We start from the raw sequence: 19,053 nt of genomic DNA on the forward strand, positions 1-19,053 counted from the left end.
ACAGCTTTGAATCACAGGAATAAAAAAAAATGTTAAAATATATTCACATAGAAAAATGTAATAATACTTAACAAAATACAGTTTTTTTTAATTATATTCCAATCAAATAAATGCATGATCAGATGAGACTTCAAAGCATAAAAAAAACATTTAAAAAATCTTACCAACCCAAGACAGTTTGAATGATTGTGTATGTCCATACTCAATTTATAAATATCATTATGTAAATGAAGTTGCCTATACTTAAATTAATACTTTAGAGCATAATAATTGGAATGATTCATGTTCAAGGATGGACTGTGGTCCCACCGTGTCCCAGGACATCAGCTGCCATCCCAAAAATCAGAACCGAAAATGTGTACAATTTGACGCTATTCAAATTCACTCGCAGGTATTCTTGTCCGAGCATCTTTCTGTGTTGTCTTTCCTCCCTGTCAATCAACGCCACGTCTGCTGATATCAGATATATGATAAAAGTATCCACATCTTTTAATGGCACCCATTCACTGCAGCAGATCCACTGGTGAGCAACTAACATAATGCTAAAATTTCTCACATCTGTTCAGATGAAGAAATGCATCTTGGATGGCCTGAAAGTGAGAACTGTTAATTTTGAGAACTGTAAATTTTTGGGTGAACTATACGGTATTCCTTTGGGTCAATCACACCCCTAAATGCAGTTATTAGAAGCATTGATATAGGTTGTACTGGATGTGTTTGAAATAGCTTTAAGAGAGATGCAAGTGTGCTCATCAACACGGGGACGTTTTGTGGTCTGTGATTTTATTGGTTCAGGCTTGTATTCTATGGAGCCTCTTCTGGTTATCACTCATCTGTTTTCCAAGAAGGCATAAGGTCTCGCTGCTTCGATGGCTTCAAATGGATTTCCCTGCTAACTGCTCCTCTATGATTCCGAAATATCCTCTCTTCTGATAATGAAGGGGTTAAAATGAACTGGAAGTTCTCTAGGATTATCTAGGATTAAAAAGTCAAAGCAGTTAGCCTTTAACAGCTGTAGATCCAATATTTTTTCTGTGAAATTATATTAACACCTTTGCTTAACGCTTACGTTTGGAATCAGCCAAGACGCACAAGCATATTTTCAGAATGAAAGACAGAAACATTTCTTATTTTCTAAATTTCTTTATAAGAAAAAATAAGAGGTGAATTAACAATAGTTGTTAAAAGAAAGAAAAAAAGGATACATTTTAATATTTGATAAACATTTGTGTGTCTACAGTATATATTTTTAGCTACAGTATTAGTCCCTGATATGAAAACTGCAGAGACAGGGATAGTTTTATTCATTCATTCAGTAACAAGGAAAGATTCACACCTGCATCCTTCTATGGATCATGGTCCTTCCGTGATCAGAGGAACTCCTAAATGAATATTGTTGTTCAGGCAGTGAAGTTACATATGTGCTTATATATTACATGAGTTTGGCAGACAGCAAGCTAGTATAACATCTTTGAGCCAATACTTGAAATAAACGAGGTTGGATCATTAAAAGGGTTCACTTGGTTTTCATCCAGTCAGTACATCCTTGGGAGTCTTGTAGTCTCCTAATTAGCAAATTTATTATCATAACTTTCCATTTTTTTTGTTTAAGTAATCCGTTTAAAAATGGAGAGCAAGACATGTATGTGTGAATTCCCTGTGTGGCTTTGATATTTCATTTAGGACTGTGTTCCACCTCAGCAGTGATAGCAATGGGAGCATGTGCTTGAACCAAGGCAAAGAAGAACTTCTTGACATGCTGGTATTGTTTTTTTACATTTTGGGCCAGTCTATAACTGTGCTTGGGTATTTGGTAACAGAGTTCTGTTCTTAACATAATTAGATAAGTGTGAATGCAATGGAAAATTGGAATGGAAGATGCTCTGGCCAGTTTGAATGGGCCACATGTTCTTAAACCCTTAGAAAACCTGAAACTCTTGCAGCCAGTGAAGATCTCAAAGATCTAAAAGTGACACTAAGAGGCCCTTAGCACACAGGATGCGTTCTTGCATTAAATACAGCTGGACAGGGGTGGCAGAAATTATCTGAAAGCTGGTTTGTAGCATTCCTGTAGCTCAGGCAACGTAAAGGTTATGGGTTTGATAACATTTTTACCTGATGCCAAGTATACCTTGAATCCAGTGTAAGTTGTTTTGTAAAAAGCATCTACCAAATTCCATTTACAATACATACAAATAACATTGGTCATATTCTTTTACATAAGAAAGTCATACAGGTTTGTGATAACACGACAGTGAGTAAATTATGACAGAAATGTAATGCTTGGGTGAACTCTTAAAATTGCAGATGTGAGAAAAACATCAAGTAGCATCAATTTCAATAGCATCTCTCCAGCACAATTATGTAGACCAACAATTAAAAAACAGGACACAAAAACGCATCGTGCATGAATGGACCCTAAGCAATCCTCTGGCTTTGTCAATTTTCCACAACATACTTTTAAAGTGGCTTGACAAAATGGAACACAGACTATAATGGGATTCTTGGGGGATGAACAATGCAATTTATTCCTTATCACTCTTGTTCAGAATTTATTTTAGATCTAACTGATTGTCAAATTTATTTTCCACTCCTAAAGAAGACATAAGCTTTAAGGACTGTGATGATTGGCCCCACAGTCTGGTACCAGACAAGGAATGTCTGGTAATGTACCCTTGGAATCTCAGGGTTTGAGAGAGATTGAAAAAAGGGGCATTCCCTCAAGCACGAGCCTCAATCTCTTTTAATCGCAAAGTTTCATTACCATCCTCTGAACTCTTGCATGATTTAGCCACTGTTCTGACTGATTCTGCTAACAGGACTATCTCTCTCCCTCACTCTTTCTCCTTTTATCTTTGTAGCACGCTCCATCTTCCTAACACACACAGACCTGGTCTTAGTCTAGATCTCTCCATATTGCATCAGCCATCCCCTCTTCCATTTCTATGCATTGGACAGATTGTTTCTGAGCCATCTAAGGAGACATAGCCTCATATTTTTGAGTTTGACTTTTCTACATCTGTTCATCCATGAAATATTCTATCATATTGAGTCCCATTTGGTCAAAGTTCTCATGATATGTGTTTGTCAGCACACTTAACTTGCGTGCAACCTACATTAGCCTCACCATGCGTAACTGACTATAGGGAAAACGAGAGTTGTAGTAAGTACAGGAGAGAGTTGCCATGACTCATCCCTCAAGGGCTCTTCTGGGACAACCTCAGATGGCACTGCTATAACAGGGAGCGTGTGCTTGTACTGGCTCATTGAACTCATGCACCTGCATTTGGTTAGTGTAGGGAAGTGTTTCCGAGACTGAGGAATTCCAGCTGTGTATTAATCAACAGGCATGTCAAACTGTAGTCTCGATCTTCTCAATGATCTCAACCATTGATTTGGACGGTGACAGTAAAGAGCACTCATCCTGGTCCCAGAGGCTACCGGGACTGGAGTCCCCATCGGTACTCAACTCATCATCCTCTTCTTCCTCGTCGTCGTCGTCATCCATGCAGGAGTCCTCATCGCATGATTCCATGTAGTGCAGACCCAATGCATTGATTCCAGAGTCTTCTGAGCTGGAGGGAGACGAGCAGTGGTCCATTTTAGGGCCTGAGATCTTCTCGTTTGGTTGGCCGTGTTTAATAGTTTGGCCCGCTTGCTTTGTGTGCTTGTTGGTACGTTGGGGTGTAGGTTGAGGTGCCGGCATTTGGGGTTGGTGTGTAGGATTTGGTGTAGGGGGAGGTGGCCTTTGCACATAACACATCTTACCATTGATACGTTTGACCATGTAATCATCCACAAAGAGCTCAGAGATGACGCAGAGCTTGGGCGACTCTGGGCAGGGTGGAGCCTGGAATTTGGGGGCCGTCCTGAGAAAGCGCTCAGCCAGGGAGATGGACAGGTTCATGGTGTGGGTGTGACCTGAGGGGTCAACTGGAACCGGCGTGCTGGGAAGTTGGCATACGCTGGTCATGGGTTGGTAGACATATTTACCTGCAAAAAGAAAATAGCAGAATTAACTTTTTGTCATTCAATAAAATTAATAATAATACGTATTGAATACAATAGGTGCTCCAAAACAATTCTTTCTGTGCAAGAGGAGACACTTATATCATCAAGTTAATGTGAGAAAACTTACTAAAGAATAGATGAGGTTGAGAAAAAATAAGTATATTCTCACTGAAAACTTAAATTCAAATCTCATTTGAGAGTTGACTTAGTCTTCAGCTGCTGTTGATTTGTCTGCTGTGCTAGTGATAGCTGTGATAGATGCTGTTATAAGTTGCTAGATACTTGCACAGTTCAAAGCAAGTTACTAATCTGAAAGTGTTACTCTTTCACAGAGTACAGAATTGATTCTTTCACAACCAGCAATCTCACACAGAGGCATATTCTCAACTTTAGAGGTCATATGTCATGTACTGTAGATACATAAGATATAAGATACTGTATAAGAGAATACAGTCCTGTAAAAATATATATTTAAATGCCATTTAAATTCGTTTTTTTAGCACTTTTTTGACACTTTTTTCAGTTGTATATAATTTTAATAAGCAGTGAAGCAGAAATAATATCTTCCAAAAACAGGAAATACAAATAAAAGATGATAAAACGTTAAGAACAAGTTTTTAATCTTCATTATAATATCAGGAAAAGTGTATCACCATGATATATTTTCATATCTGCTTTTCCCCAAAAAAAATATAAGACATCAAAATGTATGTTTCAGAAATAAAAGATACTATCATGGTTCTTGTTAAATATTTTTCATATTTTTTTGTTTTAATTTTAGTTGAGGTTTTGGTAATTTCATAGTGTGTTCTTGTAATTTTAGTACTTTTTGAGTTTTTAATTCTGATCTGACTTTTGGATTTTGGAAAATGTTTTTTTGTGGTCAATCTTAACAGTCTCTTTGAAAAAAGGTTCACAGGTATATCTTATCTAAAAGTAATTCTACTGCATTTCCCCCATGAGGTGAATAGAGTTTGAGTGTGACTGCTATAGTATCTCAAAGGATTCTGCGCTCTGAAACATTCTGAGGCCCAGACAAAGAACCATTTCCATCTGATCCGAATCTCCACTCATATAGAAGTCAGATATCGCAGGTATCTGGTCCAAAACAACATTTTCTGTAGCATCACACACTTTTATCTTCTCTTTCCAGCTATTTTTCAACCTTGTAGATTTGTTTATCTCAATCCCCGGAAAAACAACTTGATTTTCCAACTGCATTGATAAATGGCATTCAACTGTGGCAGTTACTGGCATAAAATTCTGAATTAACCATTATTACTGACATCACTTGCAGTTTCTGCTTCTCCCAACAGAAAAACACATCTCTTTCTGACTTTCTGTCACTTTTTCATCACACCCATCTTTTAATGTCATTGGAAGGCAATAAGAATCTTGAGATTAAATAAACACACGCACACACACACACACACAAAAAAGCTAATTGTGTTTGCCCTTGGCTATGCAGCTTCTTTCAAATCTCTCAATCCTGGGTCTGCATTAGATGAAGACGGCTTACAGTGTATGCAGTATATACAATTTGTAAACTAAGGGAACAAAAACTGGGAGAGGTTTTATAGTATATAAAATTGTTGGAGCAGATAGCCTTGTGGGCTATGTTTTATTTGTGAACATTTGAATGGGAAATAGGACAGAGAGACAAAAAAAAAATCCTTGAATGAAAAAAGGAACTTGAATGAATATGAATTATATGAACAGACATGACACACATTTGATTCAAAGCATATGACACAGGGGATCAACTTACAGTAAAAAGGCTACCTACTATATCCCCAGATTTGTCATGTTTAGCTGTGGTAGAATGCATGTTAATCTGCTTTTGATGGAAAAAGATAGAAAAAGAAAGCAGACCTACTTAATTGATATTTCATTACAAAAGAAAAGAAAAAGGAAAGGCTTGCCCCAGTTAACAAGTCATAAGAACAAAAGCCAATACCTCTAATCTTATTCAGTAGCCGTTTATAATTTTTGTGACTACCACTTTGACCTTTTCTACTGCCAAGCTAAAGAATTTGAAAGAAGGATGTACTGTATATACATAACAATTGCCTCCACCACACTATAGATCTGAAATAACAAGTGTTTGCAGTCATGTGTGAAACGTGAAATGATAGATGCCTTGAGCCTTGTACAGAAACTCTAAGCCATGAAAAAAAAAACTATCCTTCATAATAATCACATCAACATCCTGTCGAGAACAAGAATTATTCTGCCACTATTACTGTGTCTGTCATGTCTGTCTTTTTAGATTAAGCTTCCAAAAAGGAAATACTTTCTTAGGAACAAGGGAGCAAAAACATTCAACTGCCCTTAAAAAGTGTGTTTATGTCCGTCACCATCGTCCAGACTGATCTGATCGGATGTAGATGTGTGGAATGCTAATTAACAGAAGAGACTCAACATTTTAATTTCTGTTTAATCATTTATAAAGTAATTGTGCTGCTGACCTTAATGTCTCCATGAGTTCCTATGCGAAAATGTAATTCCGACATTTTTTGCAAAATATCAAAAGTGATATGTTACCTATAAGGCCATATATAATTTTCACACAATGTACATGTATTCTCTGGCTAAGTGTATAACATAAATAAGCTCTCCATAGTAAAATATGTACATACTGTATAGTAATAATATCTTGATTATGATTTTTATACGGTATTAAATGTAGCAATAACATTTCAACTATATATATATATATATACATATATATGCAACGTTATTAAATCACCACATATACAAAACAATCTGTTTATGTATTTTTATGTTTATATACAGTCATGCCCACAAATATTGGCACCCTTGGTAAATATGATCAAAAAAAAAAAAAGGTTGTGAAAATTCATCTGTGTTGTTAATCCTTTTGATCTTTTATTTAAAAAAATCATAAAAAAGTATCATTTCATTGGATAATAAGAATTTTAAATGGGGGGAAATATCATTATGAAATAAATGTTTTTCTCTAATACTTCTCTAATAATAAATGGACACAATTATTGGCACCCTTTTATTCAATACTTTTTGAAACCTCCATGTGCCAGTTTAACAGCTCTAAATTTCTCCTATAATGCCCGATGAGGTTAGAGAACACCTGACAAGAGATCAGAGACCATTCCTTCTTCCAGAATCAGTCCAGACCCTTCAGATTCCCAGCTCCATGTTGGTGCTTCTCCTCTTCAGTTCACTCCTCTCATTTTTTGTAGGGTTCAGGTCAGAGGACTGCAATGGCTATAGCAGAAGCTTGGTTTTGAGCTCAGTGACCCATTTCTGTGTTATTTCTGAGGCTTGTGTTTGGATTATTGTACGGTCGGAAGATCCAAACATGACCCATTATAAGATTTCTAACAGAGTCAGTCACTTACTGATTTTTTATCTGTTGGTATTTAATAGAATCCATGATGCCATGTATCTAAACAAGATGTCCAGGACCTCCAGCAGAAATACAGGCCCACAACATCAAAAATAGAGCAGTATATTTTATTGTACACATGGGGTACTTTTTTTCTCTGTGTTCACCAAACCCATCTTGAGTGTTTGCTGCTAAAAAGCTTATTTTTTAGTTTCATCTGATCATAAAAGCCAGTCCCATTTAAAATTCCAATCATGGCTGATAACCGAATATGCTTTAGTTTGTTTTTGAATGAACTAGGATAATTTTTCTTGTAACCCTCCCAAACAACATGTGGTGATGTAGGTTCTCTTTGACAATTTTTTGAAAGGTTTTCTGAACCAGAGACTCAACTATTTTCTGCAATTCTCCAGCTGTGATCCTTGGAGAGTCTTTAGCCACTCAAACTGACCTCCTCACCATGCATTAGGACGATATAGACACACATCCTCTTCCAGGCAGTTTTGTATCATTTTCGGTTGGTGGGAAATTCTTAATTATTGCCCTGATGGTGGAAATGGGAATGTTTACTGCTCTAGTTCTTTACTTAAAGCCACTTCACCGATTTGTGAAGCCCCGATATCTTTTGCTGCACATCATAAATATTTTCTCTGGTTTTTCTGATTGTGATGGATGATTAAGGGAATTTGGGCTTTATTTTCCCTCCTCTTTATATTTCTGTGAAAAAGGAAGCCAGAGCTGGATGATTTCATGTTTATAATCATGCATGCTAGAGTGCTCAAAATTGTTAATATGAATAGGAATATACTTCAGAGACATTTTACTCATAAGAATTTCTAGAGGTGCCAATAATTGTGTCCAACGAGTATTAGAGAAAAATATTTATTTCACAATGATATTTCCCCCCATTTTAAATTCTTATTGTCCAATGAAATTATAAATTTTTGTGAATTTTTAAATAATAGATCAAAAGGATTAACAACACAGATGAATTTTCACAACCTTATTTGATCATATTTACCAAGGGTGCCAATATTTATGGGCATGACTGTATGTGTTTGTAATAAATTATTTAAATAGATGTCTATCTTACTTATATAACATCCTCATATATTGATAGATCATGTATTTGAACATAAAATGTATTACATAAACATAAACATACATATTTAAATGTGCCATACATATCAATTTCTAATATGTTTTCACTTCATATTACAATGAACTTCATTAAAGAACACAGCAAAATTGTGCAGATTTCATCAGTTGAAAATTTGCTAAAGAATTATTATTATTATATTTCTTGTTATTTACAGTATCATGAGGTTGAATTATTTTAGGGATGTTTTTTAAAACTAAATAATGTGTCATGCAAACTGTTTGACATAGTCTTAACAGACCTCCGGTGAGAATCTTTGAAGTAGACTATCCTGCTAAATCAGCTCAGTAATTGGGTCATTCTACACATGACAGATAATAATCTACCACTAAAGCCTGATTCAGTCATATAATACAGAACATTATAGGCCCATTACAAATCATTGACCATGTGTACATGGATGGGTTAGCAGTCTGTGCTAAGTGCTAGGAGGGGAGCACTGTATATAATATAAGAAAACGTACCCACACACACCATTTACATCAATACAGAAAACTTCAGAACTGCTCTATCCATTTTTCATGTTTCATTTAAACTTGATGAAATGATGAAAGCTAATGAAACTGGAAACCACTTCCAGACATGTGGGACATATAAATTAGTGGAATTTGAGCAAGTGACTGGGGACCACAGAATGTGTGTGTCTATAGATAAGACCTAATCCTGTGATTGTTGGTCTTATTTTTAGGCTTTAAGTTCTTGTGCTCAGACAAATATTGTGCAAACAAAGCCTGATCATGGTTTACAGGCGGATGTGAGCAGGACTTTCCATATCCTGTTTTACAGACATGCAATCTAAGCTATCAGATATGAGAGCTTGAGACTCTAAAATTTAATCATGGCACAATTTTGACTTGCCATTTACAATACTCAAATTTTGTATGGTCTTAATCATAATTACTTGTGACTATGGCCTGGCTCTAACTAAAATGATATAATGCCAAACATCGACCTCTATACACTGTACTTGTTGAGAACTGGGAAGCAAACCAATCTTTGACTTGGACTTTTGTCTGTCTGCTTTATATTTGGATTTTTGAGTACTCTACAGTATTTTATATTATTTTCTGTACTTTATATGTGCTTTAGTGCTGGTCTTGCTGGTTTATGCTAGTTTTGTGCTGGTCATGTTGGTGATATTTTTTATGTTTTACCAAGGAAGTCTTTTTAAGGTAGTTAAAAACTTTTTCCCAGTTTTCCTCCGGCTCCAAACCAGCCAGCCAATCAATGAACAGAGGGCGGGCTGAGAGCCATGACGTAGACGCTAATCGCCAAATTTAAGATTGTAGTTTAGGTTAGGGAAATCGAGGATATGGAGACACGGGATGCTATTCGCTCTGATGTGGAGAATATTCACGGCATTTGCCAATTGAAGCCCGAACAAGAATGAAGTCTGTTTTACATTTTGAATGTAGGTGATGTTTAATTTATCAACTGTTACCGATCGTCAGCGAGAAACTGAGGAGGCAAAAGTCAGACAGGCCGATAATTGTGATTGTGTACCCCTTTGGTTGCTCTCACGGAGGATCAGGTTAAGGAGGCAGCATAGTGTTTTTTTTTTTGCCTCATACCTGTGTTTATAGCGGAAGTTCGATGTGGCTGAGCCGGCGAATAACACACGTCATAACCAAACGTTATGTGATTGGCTTATGGGTACACCAATGATTTTAAACTTCAGACAAGCCTCCCACCCCACAAGAAAGTAGACGCTTGTCAATTATGCCCTTCCAACCTCTGTCTATGAAGCAAAGTGAAGTAGCAGAGTTTGGTATTACCAGGCTAGCAGATCATAGTAATAAAATAAAATAAAGCAAACCAGCGACTTTTGCAGTTCATAGTGACCTCAAAAAATTTAATATGGAATTGGAATGAAATAATAGTTAATAAATAAAGTCTTCATTGTTTTTTCATTTGCGACTATTATCTTAAATGTTGTGCCTGGTAAGAGCTCTACTTTCTCTCTGTAGACTAGAGTATTTAAATGATAAGTGGTGGCAGAAGTTTGGAGGAGTTCATTTAGCTGATACAACTTGGAATTGCCTGATACAGCTTGACATTTGCATCTGTTTTGATGCGCCCTTAAAATAGACTCTCAAGAACCTTGGTGCAAGCAGTAGTGAGGGTGGCTGCCACTCAGACTGTGTGAGATGTTCGTCTTGGTAAAAGGTTGAGAGCAAGCCCTGATTAGAAGAGTGAAGTCACAGATGAGAGGAGCTGAGTTCTACACTCCTACAATCTCTCTGTCCTGCTCAGCTGTAGTTACACATCGGACTGGTCTCAGAGAAGTGTGAAGGTGGGTTTGGGTGAAGACTGATGATGAAGGCCTTGAAAATCCCTTTGTGTGAATCATCCATCAGGATTAGACAGGCATTGCTATGTTCACGATTAGGTCTCGGTTCATCTCAGGTAGAACATTCACTCTCTGTCTGTGTCTCTCTCCCTCTCAGTTTCTGTGTATGTGTGTCTAATAGGTTTACTTGCCAGTCCAGACTGGCTTCAAGAACAGACCAAGCATCATCTCACTCTGTGCTTATATGATGCCTCACTGAACACCAATTAAAGGTGTAATTGGTGTTCAGGAAAATGCTCTATCCATCTGGTTTATATTTTTTTCTTAACCCTCTGGTGCCCCTCAATTGGAAGTCACATCTTCATGATCAAGTGACCGGATTTCTGAAATGTAACTTTTTTCGCCCCAGTAAAATCAATGTAATATAATTTTGTTCAGTAATATTTTTCTTTATAATTTTTTATATTTGGAGATAATTCCATGGCACTAATTAATATTAACCCAATGATTATGAGGAATTTCTGCCGAATGATTTTTTTTAATATATATATTTTATATTACTTTTCAATGAATGCAGTATTTCATGTTAAAATAAAGTCAGTGCCTTTAATATCCCATTTTGAAGCCTGATTAGTGCCATGTGGTGGGAGTAAAATAAGAAAAAAATCTGCAATTCCATGGTTTAGCTCATATAAATTCTCTAATTGTTCTTAGACATACATACTTATTTGTATTAAGTTGTAGGTTTGGATTTAGACATTCTAAAAGACAACTTTTTGTAAAGGTTTAGAGTTTTTTATTTATTTATTTGGTTTCAAAGTTTGATTTGAAGTGTCATCTTTTTATTTTAATTACTACAGTCAAACCTGAACACAGAGAAAGCAATTTGTTACACATAACATAAAAATTTGGTAGCACTTTATTTTACAGTCCTGTTCCTCATGTACATACTATGTACTTATTATAGTAATTACAATAACTATGTAATAACTAGGTACTAACCCTGAACACCCCTAAACCTAACCCTAACCCATGTAGTTACCTTGTATTACCAGAACTTTCTTAGATAAATACACTGTAAGTACACTATAAGTACATGTAAGTACACGTACTGTAAAATAAAGTGCAACCAAAAATTTTATAAAAATGCAACAAAAATGTTTATCAGAGCTTAATCCTTCTGGGATTAATCTGATTTCAACCTCTTATTTCAGTTCTCTGACACGTTGTGACTAAATAGTACTAATAGTAAGTTTTAGTACTAATAGCCATGCCAATTCATCCGAGTATGTATAATTGTGTATGTCTGTATGTGTTTGAGTGTGTCAGTTTTTACTGTATTGTAGCTGAATTATTGCTTTTATTTTACATTATTTCCTGTATTACAGTCACACCAGTTCATAGGTGTGTGTGTGTGTGTTTCTGTGTGTGTGTGTGAGTGGATGTGTTGGTTTTGCACTTTTGATGTTTTAGAGTTTCACCCTGTCGTTGCTGTGTACTTTTTGTGTACTTGTGCATTGTGTCAGATTTGTACATTGTAAACACACAAAATCTCAGAATTTTTGTGTTTTTGTCGATTTTCCATTAATTTCCTATGGTCATTCATGTTTGACCTAAGACCAAGTGTTTTTTTGTTTGTTTGTTTGTTTGTTTGTTTTACAACCACTTAGTCTGCTCGAATCACTTCCTCAATGTTTTTGTGTGTTCACATTCCAAATGCCATAAAAGTCACCAAGTTTCGTACCATTCTGATTTTCAAAACAGCAATTTCTTCCAGTCAAAAGTGATCGAAGAGCACCATTTGAGCAAGATGATGTTTGTTTAGAATTTGTTAGATTCAGACTCCTGACCATCATTACAATTATTATTCTTGTTTTTTTAAATCCCAATGGCTACCTCTAGTACAGAGCGATGGCTCGGGGGCCCGAGTGATCATCCTATACTGTACAGTACATACTATGGGGGCTGGGGCCCTTGGTGATCTGTGAACACTTCATAGGCTGAAGGCCATGGGGCCCCTTGAATCACCTCAGTGTAAGTACTGAGGGCACTGGAACCTTTTTTGGACATGTAAATGCTGAGGGACCTGGTGCCCCTAGTAATATTACACTGTATATGCTAAGAGGACTGAAGCCGATTCTGGGCAGCCTAAATTGGAAGTGCTCAGGGTGTCTGGGGCCCCTACTGGTAAGCTTATATGTTCTGGTACACTGTATGTTCTGGAGCCTGGGGCCCATAGTAATCAACTTACATTGAAGGCTCTAATAGCCATGTGACCTCTAGTGAACATTTTCACTTTAAGCACTGTGTGCCTTTACTCTGTATCAGCAGACCCCCTTCTGGTCAGCCTAAACTGTACACTGAAGGTGCCTAGGGTTTTATGAGGTCAGCTCACATCTTTTAGCATCTAAGACTTTTGTAGGCCCCCTGACAGTCTCCAAGGTGCAGTGACCCCACTAGCAAATTTTGAAATCCAGAATTGTCTGTCTGAATCACACCTGAACCCATCCATTGGAGAAGGATGACATATTATTACTGACACTAAACAAGGCTAACTCATAGTGCTGATGTGCTATGGCCTCCTCCACAACCCACTGGTAGAAACTTAGCACTCTCACTTCCTTTTTCATCAGATCTTGACAAGTACAGAAATACATTACACTACCCAGAACACCAATACACTAGGGCCTCTGGACTGAAGCATATCATTATGTTTCTTCATTTTAGAAGGATGTCATTCTTATTAAATCTCATAGACATCTGGTGTCTGCAAAACAACAATTTTAACAAATTGGACATACATTATCAAGTACTAAAAATCTGGGTGCACACCGCAGATTTAGTGAAATCTTAAAATGTCCTCTATGTTTTGAAATCCCCAAACGGCATATCTTCCTGCTAACCTTTAGGGAGGTAAACAAGAACAATGCCTGCTGTGTTTACATGCACCCACACAGCAAAGACAAATAAAAGACAGAAAAAGAGGAATACGAGAGTAGAAAACATCAGAAATCCCCAGTGTATGCAGAGAACTCCTCTCAAAAGACTTATCTCAAAGGACAAAACCAATCTGTATTCAGTTATTCACTCCTGCAAGTATATATAAATACATTTAGAACTGCCTCTGGGCTTTATACTGTACAGTGGCTTCTTGTCTCTGTGTGAGACTAACAATGGTAATGTATCTTGAGATCAGGTTCTTGTGTGTGTCTACAGCATTAAACAAATTTCTCCTGAACTTTGCTATTTTATACATAGCCATGTAATAAGCGGGAAATTGTACAGTCAGATGAAATTATTTGCCTAGGGTTTTTATTTTGAAATAATGATCCACTAATCATACTGTATTCCTAATTTATGCAGTGCCCAAAACAAGCCTGACAGCACGCAAATAATCATTGAATTTAGCAAAAGCAACAATACCTTTTTTCTAATTATCATTAAACTAACTAACCTAGTCAAGGTTTTTTTTTTTTTTTTTTTTTTAGCACCTAACAGAGTTTCAGTGTAATGCTGTCTTGTAATGTAATCTTTGTCGGGTCCTGAAAGAAGACATAACTCATGCAATTCAACTCACAAGTAGGCCAAATGTCAGTCAAGCTCCCAGGAGAAACATTGTCATTCCATTTTAAAGCGCACTGGTTCTGCCTGAGAGCCTGTGCTGCATCGCGCCAAGTATCAAATTAATATTTAGCATGTTTACATAATATAATATCATAGTGTTACAAACATAAACATCCTCTCCTTAATGAGAACAGATAATAGCTTCATTGTTGTGACAGCTGAACTTTACAGTTACAGTATGTTGTAGTGTGGGTGTGTCTGGGTAGAAATAGCGTTGTTACTAATGTAATAATTAATTCCTGTAATGGTCCCACCCTACAGTATTTGATGTTGAATTGCATTCTTAATAAGAATGAAAGCAATAAGACATGAAAAATAAATAATAACATCATTCATTCATCGACTTTTGCATATTTAAGTCCTGATATGTACTGTTTAAAAAAAAAAAATTCTCTATACAGTATAACAAATGTCCTGAAAGCATTGATTTCAGGATGTTTTATTGTTTTTAGAAAAATATAAGCTATGTAGTGAGCATGTGTAATTCAGTGTGAAAATAAAATATATTATTAAATACATTATTAATAAAAAACTTCACTTTCTGCCATTTTTCCAGCATGTTCATCAATTCAAATTCAGGAAGTGAATTGGAATTTTACTGGCATTCTCAATTTAATTTCAGATGGTGGGTGAGTTTGATGTTGTACTTTGTCATTTTATATTGAGTGAGGTTAAAAGCTCCAAGACTTGACCGCTATCATTTTTATTTTTTATTTTTTCTGAAAGGGAAAGGTTGAACTTTAAAAAAAAAAAGCTGAGACCTTCAAGCTAGGAATAAATTGTGCTGACCTTTTAAAGCTGTGATAAGAAAGCCCAACTTAGCAAAAAGGCCAGACTAGCGCTGGACCTCTGACAGGGAACTTTCTGTCATATCCTGATTAATTTCTTTTTCAACTTGTCAGTCAGAAAAAGTAGCAAAACTGTTGGATTCGTTGAGAAATCCAAGCCACATATACCTGAAGGCATGTGTATACAGCTAACTGAAAAATAAAATGTGGTACAAAAGAATTTTAACTGCTCTGCTCCCTCTGTTTTAAGTTGGGGAGGAGTTTATGAAGTCAAGTTATGGGGGCTGTCTCAAATGCTGCTCTAATCTTAAACAGGAAACAAGACTTAAGAATCAGACAGTTGACAGAAGCACCATCCGAGGTAATTGCATAACAAAACCTACAAAAACATAGCAACCTAATTTTACTGTCACTTACCCAGAAGAATCTTAAAATCTCCACTGAGTATTTAAAAAGCTCCTACAGATTTTTCTCTCTTTCTTTCAGAGACACACATACACATTCGGAGATGATTATTTCACACAGAGGTCTCAGGAATCTAAGGAATCTGCTCCCTCCTTCACGCTCACATGACATTTGTTAGCCTCACAATGACTGCCATTTTTATCAGAAACCCGACACCAGAAATGGCCTGATCTAATCATGGCCTTTATTCATCTGTTGACTTCCTCTATAATGCACATTCATTATGGACATGTTAGGGTAATTCACTTCTGCTTGTACAATCAAGTTTCACTTCAGTTGTAAAGTCCCTATGAGTCTGCTTTTGAGTTAGATACTGTACTGCAGTGGAGCATTCTCAGAAATGTTGACCTTCTGACTGATTCATTTTTGCATCCAGCTTTGGTCTTATTAAAGCTTATGGCTTACTTTATGATGCTATTTCACAAATAAAGTAAGTCTTGTAATACTAGTGATAATATAATCACTGAAAATTATCATAAAAGAAAGAGATGGCTTCAAGAATGTCTCAAAACACACATCATTAGACTAATATCAGTATGTTATACTAATATACATTCTTTTTAAATAAAATATTACTACTATACACATTAAACTGATAGACCTTGCACTGCTTATAAAAACAAAATGAGCAATAAATAACTTAATATCTGTAAATGTAATCAGTGTTATTCAGGTTCCCAGATGAAGGCAACTAGGCTTTTTCAGACACCTTCCAAATTATTTATAATCTGCAAAACATTGTAGTCAATCATTGCATATTATTTTACAGAATGTTAGTTTATATAAAAAAATATTGGGTCATATAATTATAATGACTTCTTTATTTAGATTTTATTTTATTTTTTCATGGCTGAAAAATGTTGTTGGTCTTTTTTTAATTCTGTATATATTTTAAATCAGCTTTACAGAAATGCATATAATGTTAATGTTTATAATACTCTACTACTCTACTATTATTTACTATACTGTAGTCAGCATTTAGCAGGTTTACATATGGAGATCGTATAAACAATCAACCCGCTCTATATATATTCTTTATATTCTTTATTTAAAAAAAAAAAAAAAAAAAAAAAAAGGCAAAAAAGAAACAGCTCCCTCCACCGGTGGTATAAAGCGCATCTGATTACCGTTATCTCTTAAAATGTGTATACAGTAGGCTATCTATCTATATATATATATATATATATATATATATATATATATATATATATATATATATATATATATATATATTAGTCAATGTCAAAGTATTATGTATATTATATATATATATATATATATATATATATATATATATATATATATATATATATAACATATTATATATATATATATATATATATATATATATATATATATATATATATATATATATATATAACAATACTTAGTCAATGTCAAAGTAATAGCATGCATAGACAAGCAGATACTAGATGTACATCACAACGTCATTTCTGAGATGCCTATGCAAAATGGATCGACTTGTTTAATATTTCATCAGTGACGCAAACGAAAGATTCCACATTCCTATAAGATGTGATAAGAACATGCTATTACCGTCTAATAAAAATGAGCAAACGTAGGATATCTATTAGATTAAAGGCTATTAAAAGTCTTATTAACTGCATGCTTTCACATATGTTGCATTTTAAAGTACGGTAACATTTTTAAGGTAGGCTACATTTTAAAACCAAATGCAGCATTACATAGCCTACTAATGAACTTGTGTAAGATGTTAAAATCGTGGTTAAGTAATTATAACGGTGGATTAGAAACATTTGGCGTTGTAGACGGTTGAAACTCTTATCTGACGTCAGAAGGGAAATGGGAACAAAAGAATTTCCCCAAGTCTGTGAAGGAACTCTTTGTTTTATTACAAACCAAAGGTGCCTTGAAAATCTTTTTAGTAAGCTTTTTAGGAAGCTTTGTCTTTTACACATACATTTCCCTCACACACTGTAACCTTACACTGGCCACTGGTGAACTGTTAAGAGATAAAAGTGTTGACCCCATAAACTCCTTTTTGTGGGTGATAGTTTTAAGTCTTGGGACATTTCGATACTATTCTATACTATATTCTGTGGAACTGATAGTATCCTTATCTATCCAAGTCTCACCGATGCTGGAGAAACAGTGCGTGTACTTACAGTGGCACCAGCCCAGATGACAGCACCAGTGCAGCTTGAAACACTTCCCGTGGCTGTGTGTGGCGCAGATGGATAGTCCATCGCAGGGCAGAAAGTCCGGTCGCCCTGCGCAGCTCCTCGCTAGAGCCTGAGCTTCATCTAACTTCTCACTCTTCTGTCCGCCCGAAGCGGCCATCGCGGACGGATCACGCCGACAAAGCCCTCATCAGCACCGAGCGCTCGGGGAAGATCAGATGCGCTCAGCGTCGGCTGTTTTCCACTTCGACAATATAAGAACAAAAGTGCAGATACGCCCAAGACTTCGCCTACCCAAGTTCCACTTCTAACCCTTATACAAGAACATCTCGTTTACGCTCGATCTGCCTCTAAACCGTTACTTTTGAGTAAAAGATCGCCGTGCCAAATGTGTCCTATAAACAGCTTCAGATTGGCACCGGGACTGATCTTGATGCTTATTGGCGAAGACGGATTTTCCGTTTCGCTCCTGCTCCATCGATCCCCGCCTCCCAGTCTGTCTCTCTCTCTCTCTCTCTCTCTCTCTCTCTCTCTCTCTCTCTCTCTCTCTCTCTCTCTTTCTCTCTCTCTCTTGCTCTGTTACGAATGCCTGCTCGCATTTCCACGCATTGAATGCATAGGTTTGTCAAATAATAAGCTACCGTATCCTACCATTTAAAATAAAAATTGTAGAGTTCCTCTGAGCCTTTCAGTCTGCTGGGGAATTTGCAAAATAGAACCCATAATTTCCTGCAAGATCTCTAAACAGTAGTGGTTCCTCTAGTAACTCCATGAAAAGGAAAAGCTTTGAGTCACTCTGAGATCTATATCCATCGTTTCTTAAAGTAACACAATTTGATGCTTTAGAATTTGATGAAAAGGGCTTTTGTCCATCAATGAAAAATGTTCTAGTATGGTGAAGAATTATGTAATAGTCATCAGTGTTTTGTACAAGTACTGCTTCATGAATACTGTGCACTCAGGCAAACTACTAATTTGTTTGGTAAATTGCTATTGTTACTGTATAAAACATGTGAACGTTTTCATCATCAAACCCAGAGATGAAATGGTCTGTCAGGTAAAGTACTTTTTGTAAAGACAGGTATTGAAGGTCTTCATTTTCCTTTTATCCCAAAAATTAAGCCCCTAGATTTTTTTCTTTCAAAATCTATAGGAAGAATTGCAGAATGGTTTCAGACATTGGCTGT

At 36.1% G+C, this 19,053-nt stretch overlaps 1 protein-coding gene across 1 annotated transcript; it reads right to left on the reverse strand.

Moving 5' to 3' along the window:
• Positions 1-1,127: 1,127 nt before the first annotated feature.
• On the reverse strand, positions 1,128-18,359 carry c26h3orf70 (chromosome 26 C3orf70 homolog). Its single transcript, XM_026204345.1, has 2 exons — positions 17,852-18,359; positions 1,128-3,993 (listed from the first exon to the last, which is right to left on the reverse strand). The coding sequence occupies exons 1-2, from the start codon at positions 18,024-18,026 to the stop codon at positions 3,353-3,355; spliced, it is 816 nt and encodes a 271-aa protein (XP_026060130.1). The 5' UTR covers positions 18,027-18,359; the 3' UTR covers positions 1,128-3,352.
• Between the last annotated feature and the right edge of the window lie 694 nt (positions 18,360-19,053).

This window comes from Carassius auratus, chromosome 26 (assembly GCF_003368295.1).
Source record: "Carassius auratus strain Wakin chromosome 26, ASM336829v1, whole genome shotgun sequence".
Lineage (NCBI taxonomy): Eukaryota > Metazoa > Chordata > Actinopteri > Cypriniformes > Cyprinidae > Carassius > Carassius auratus.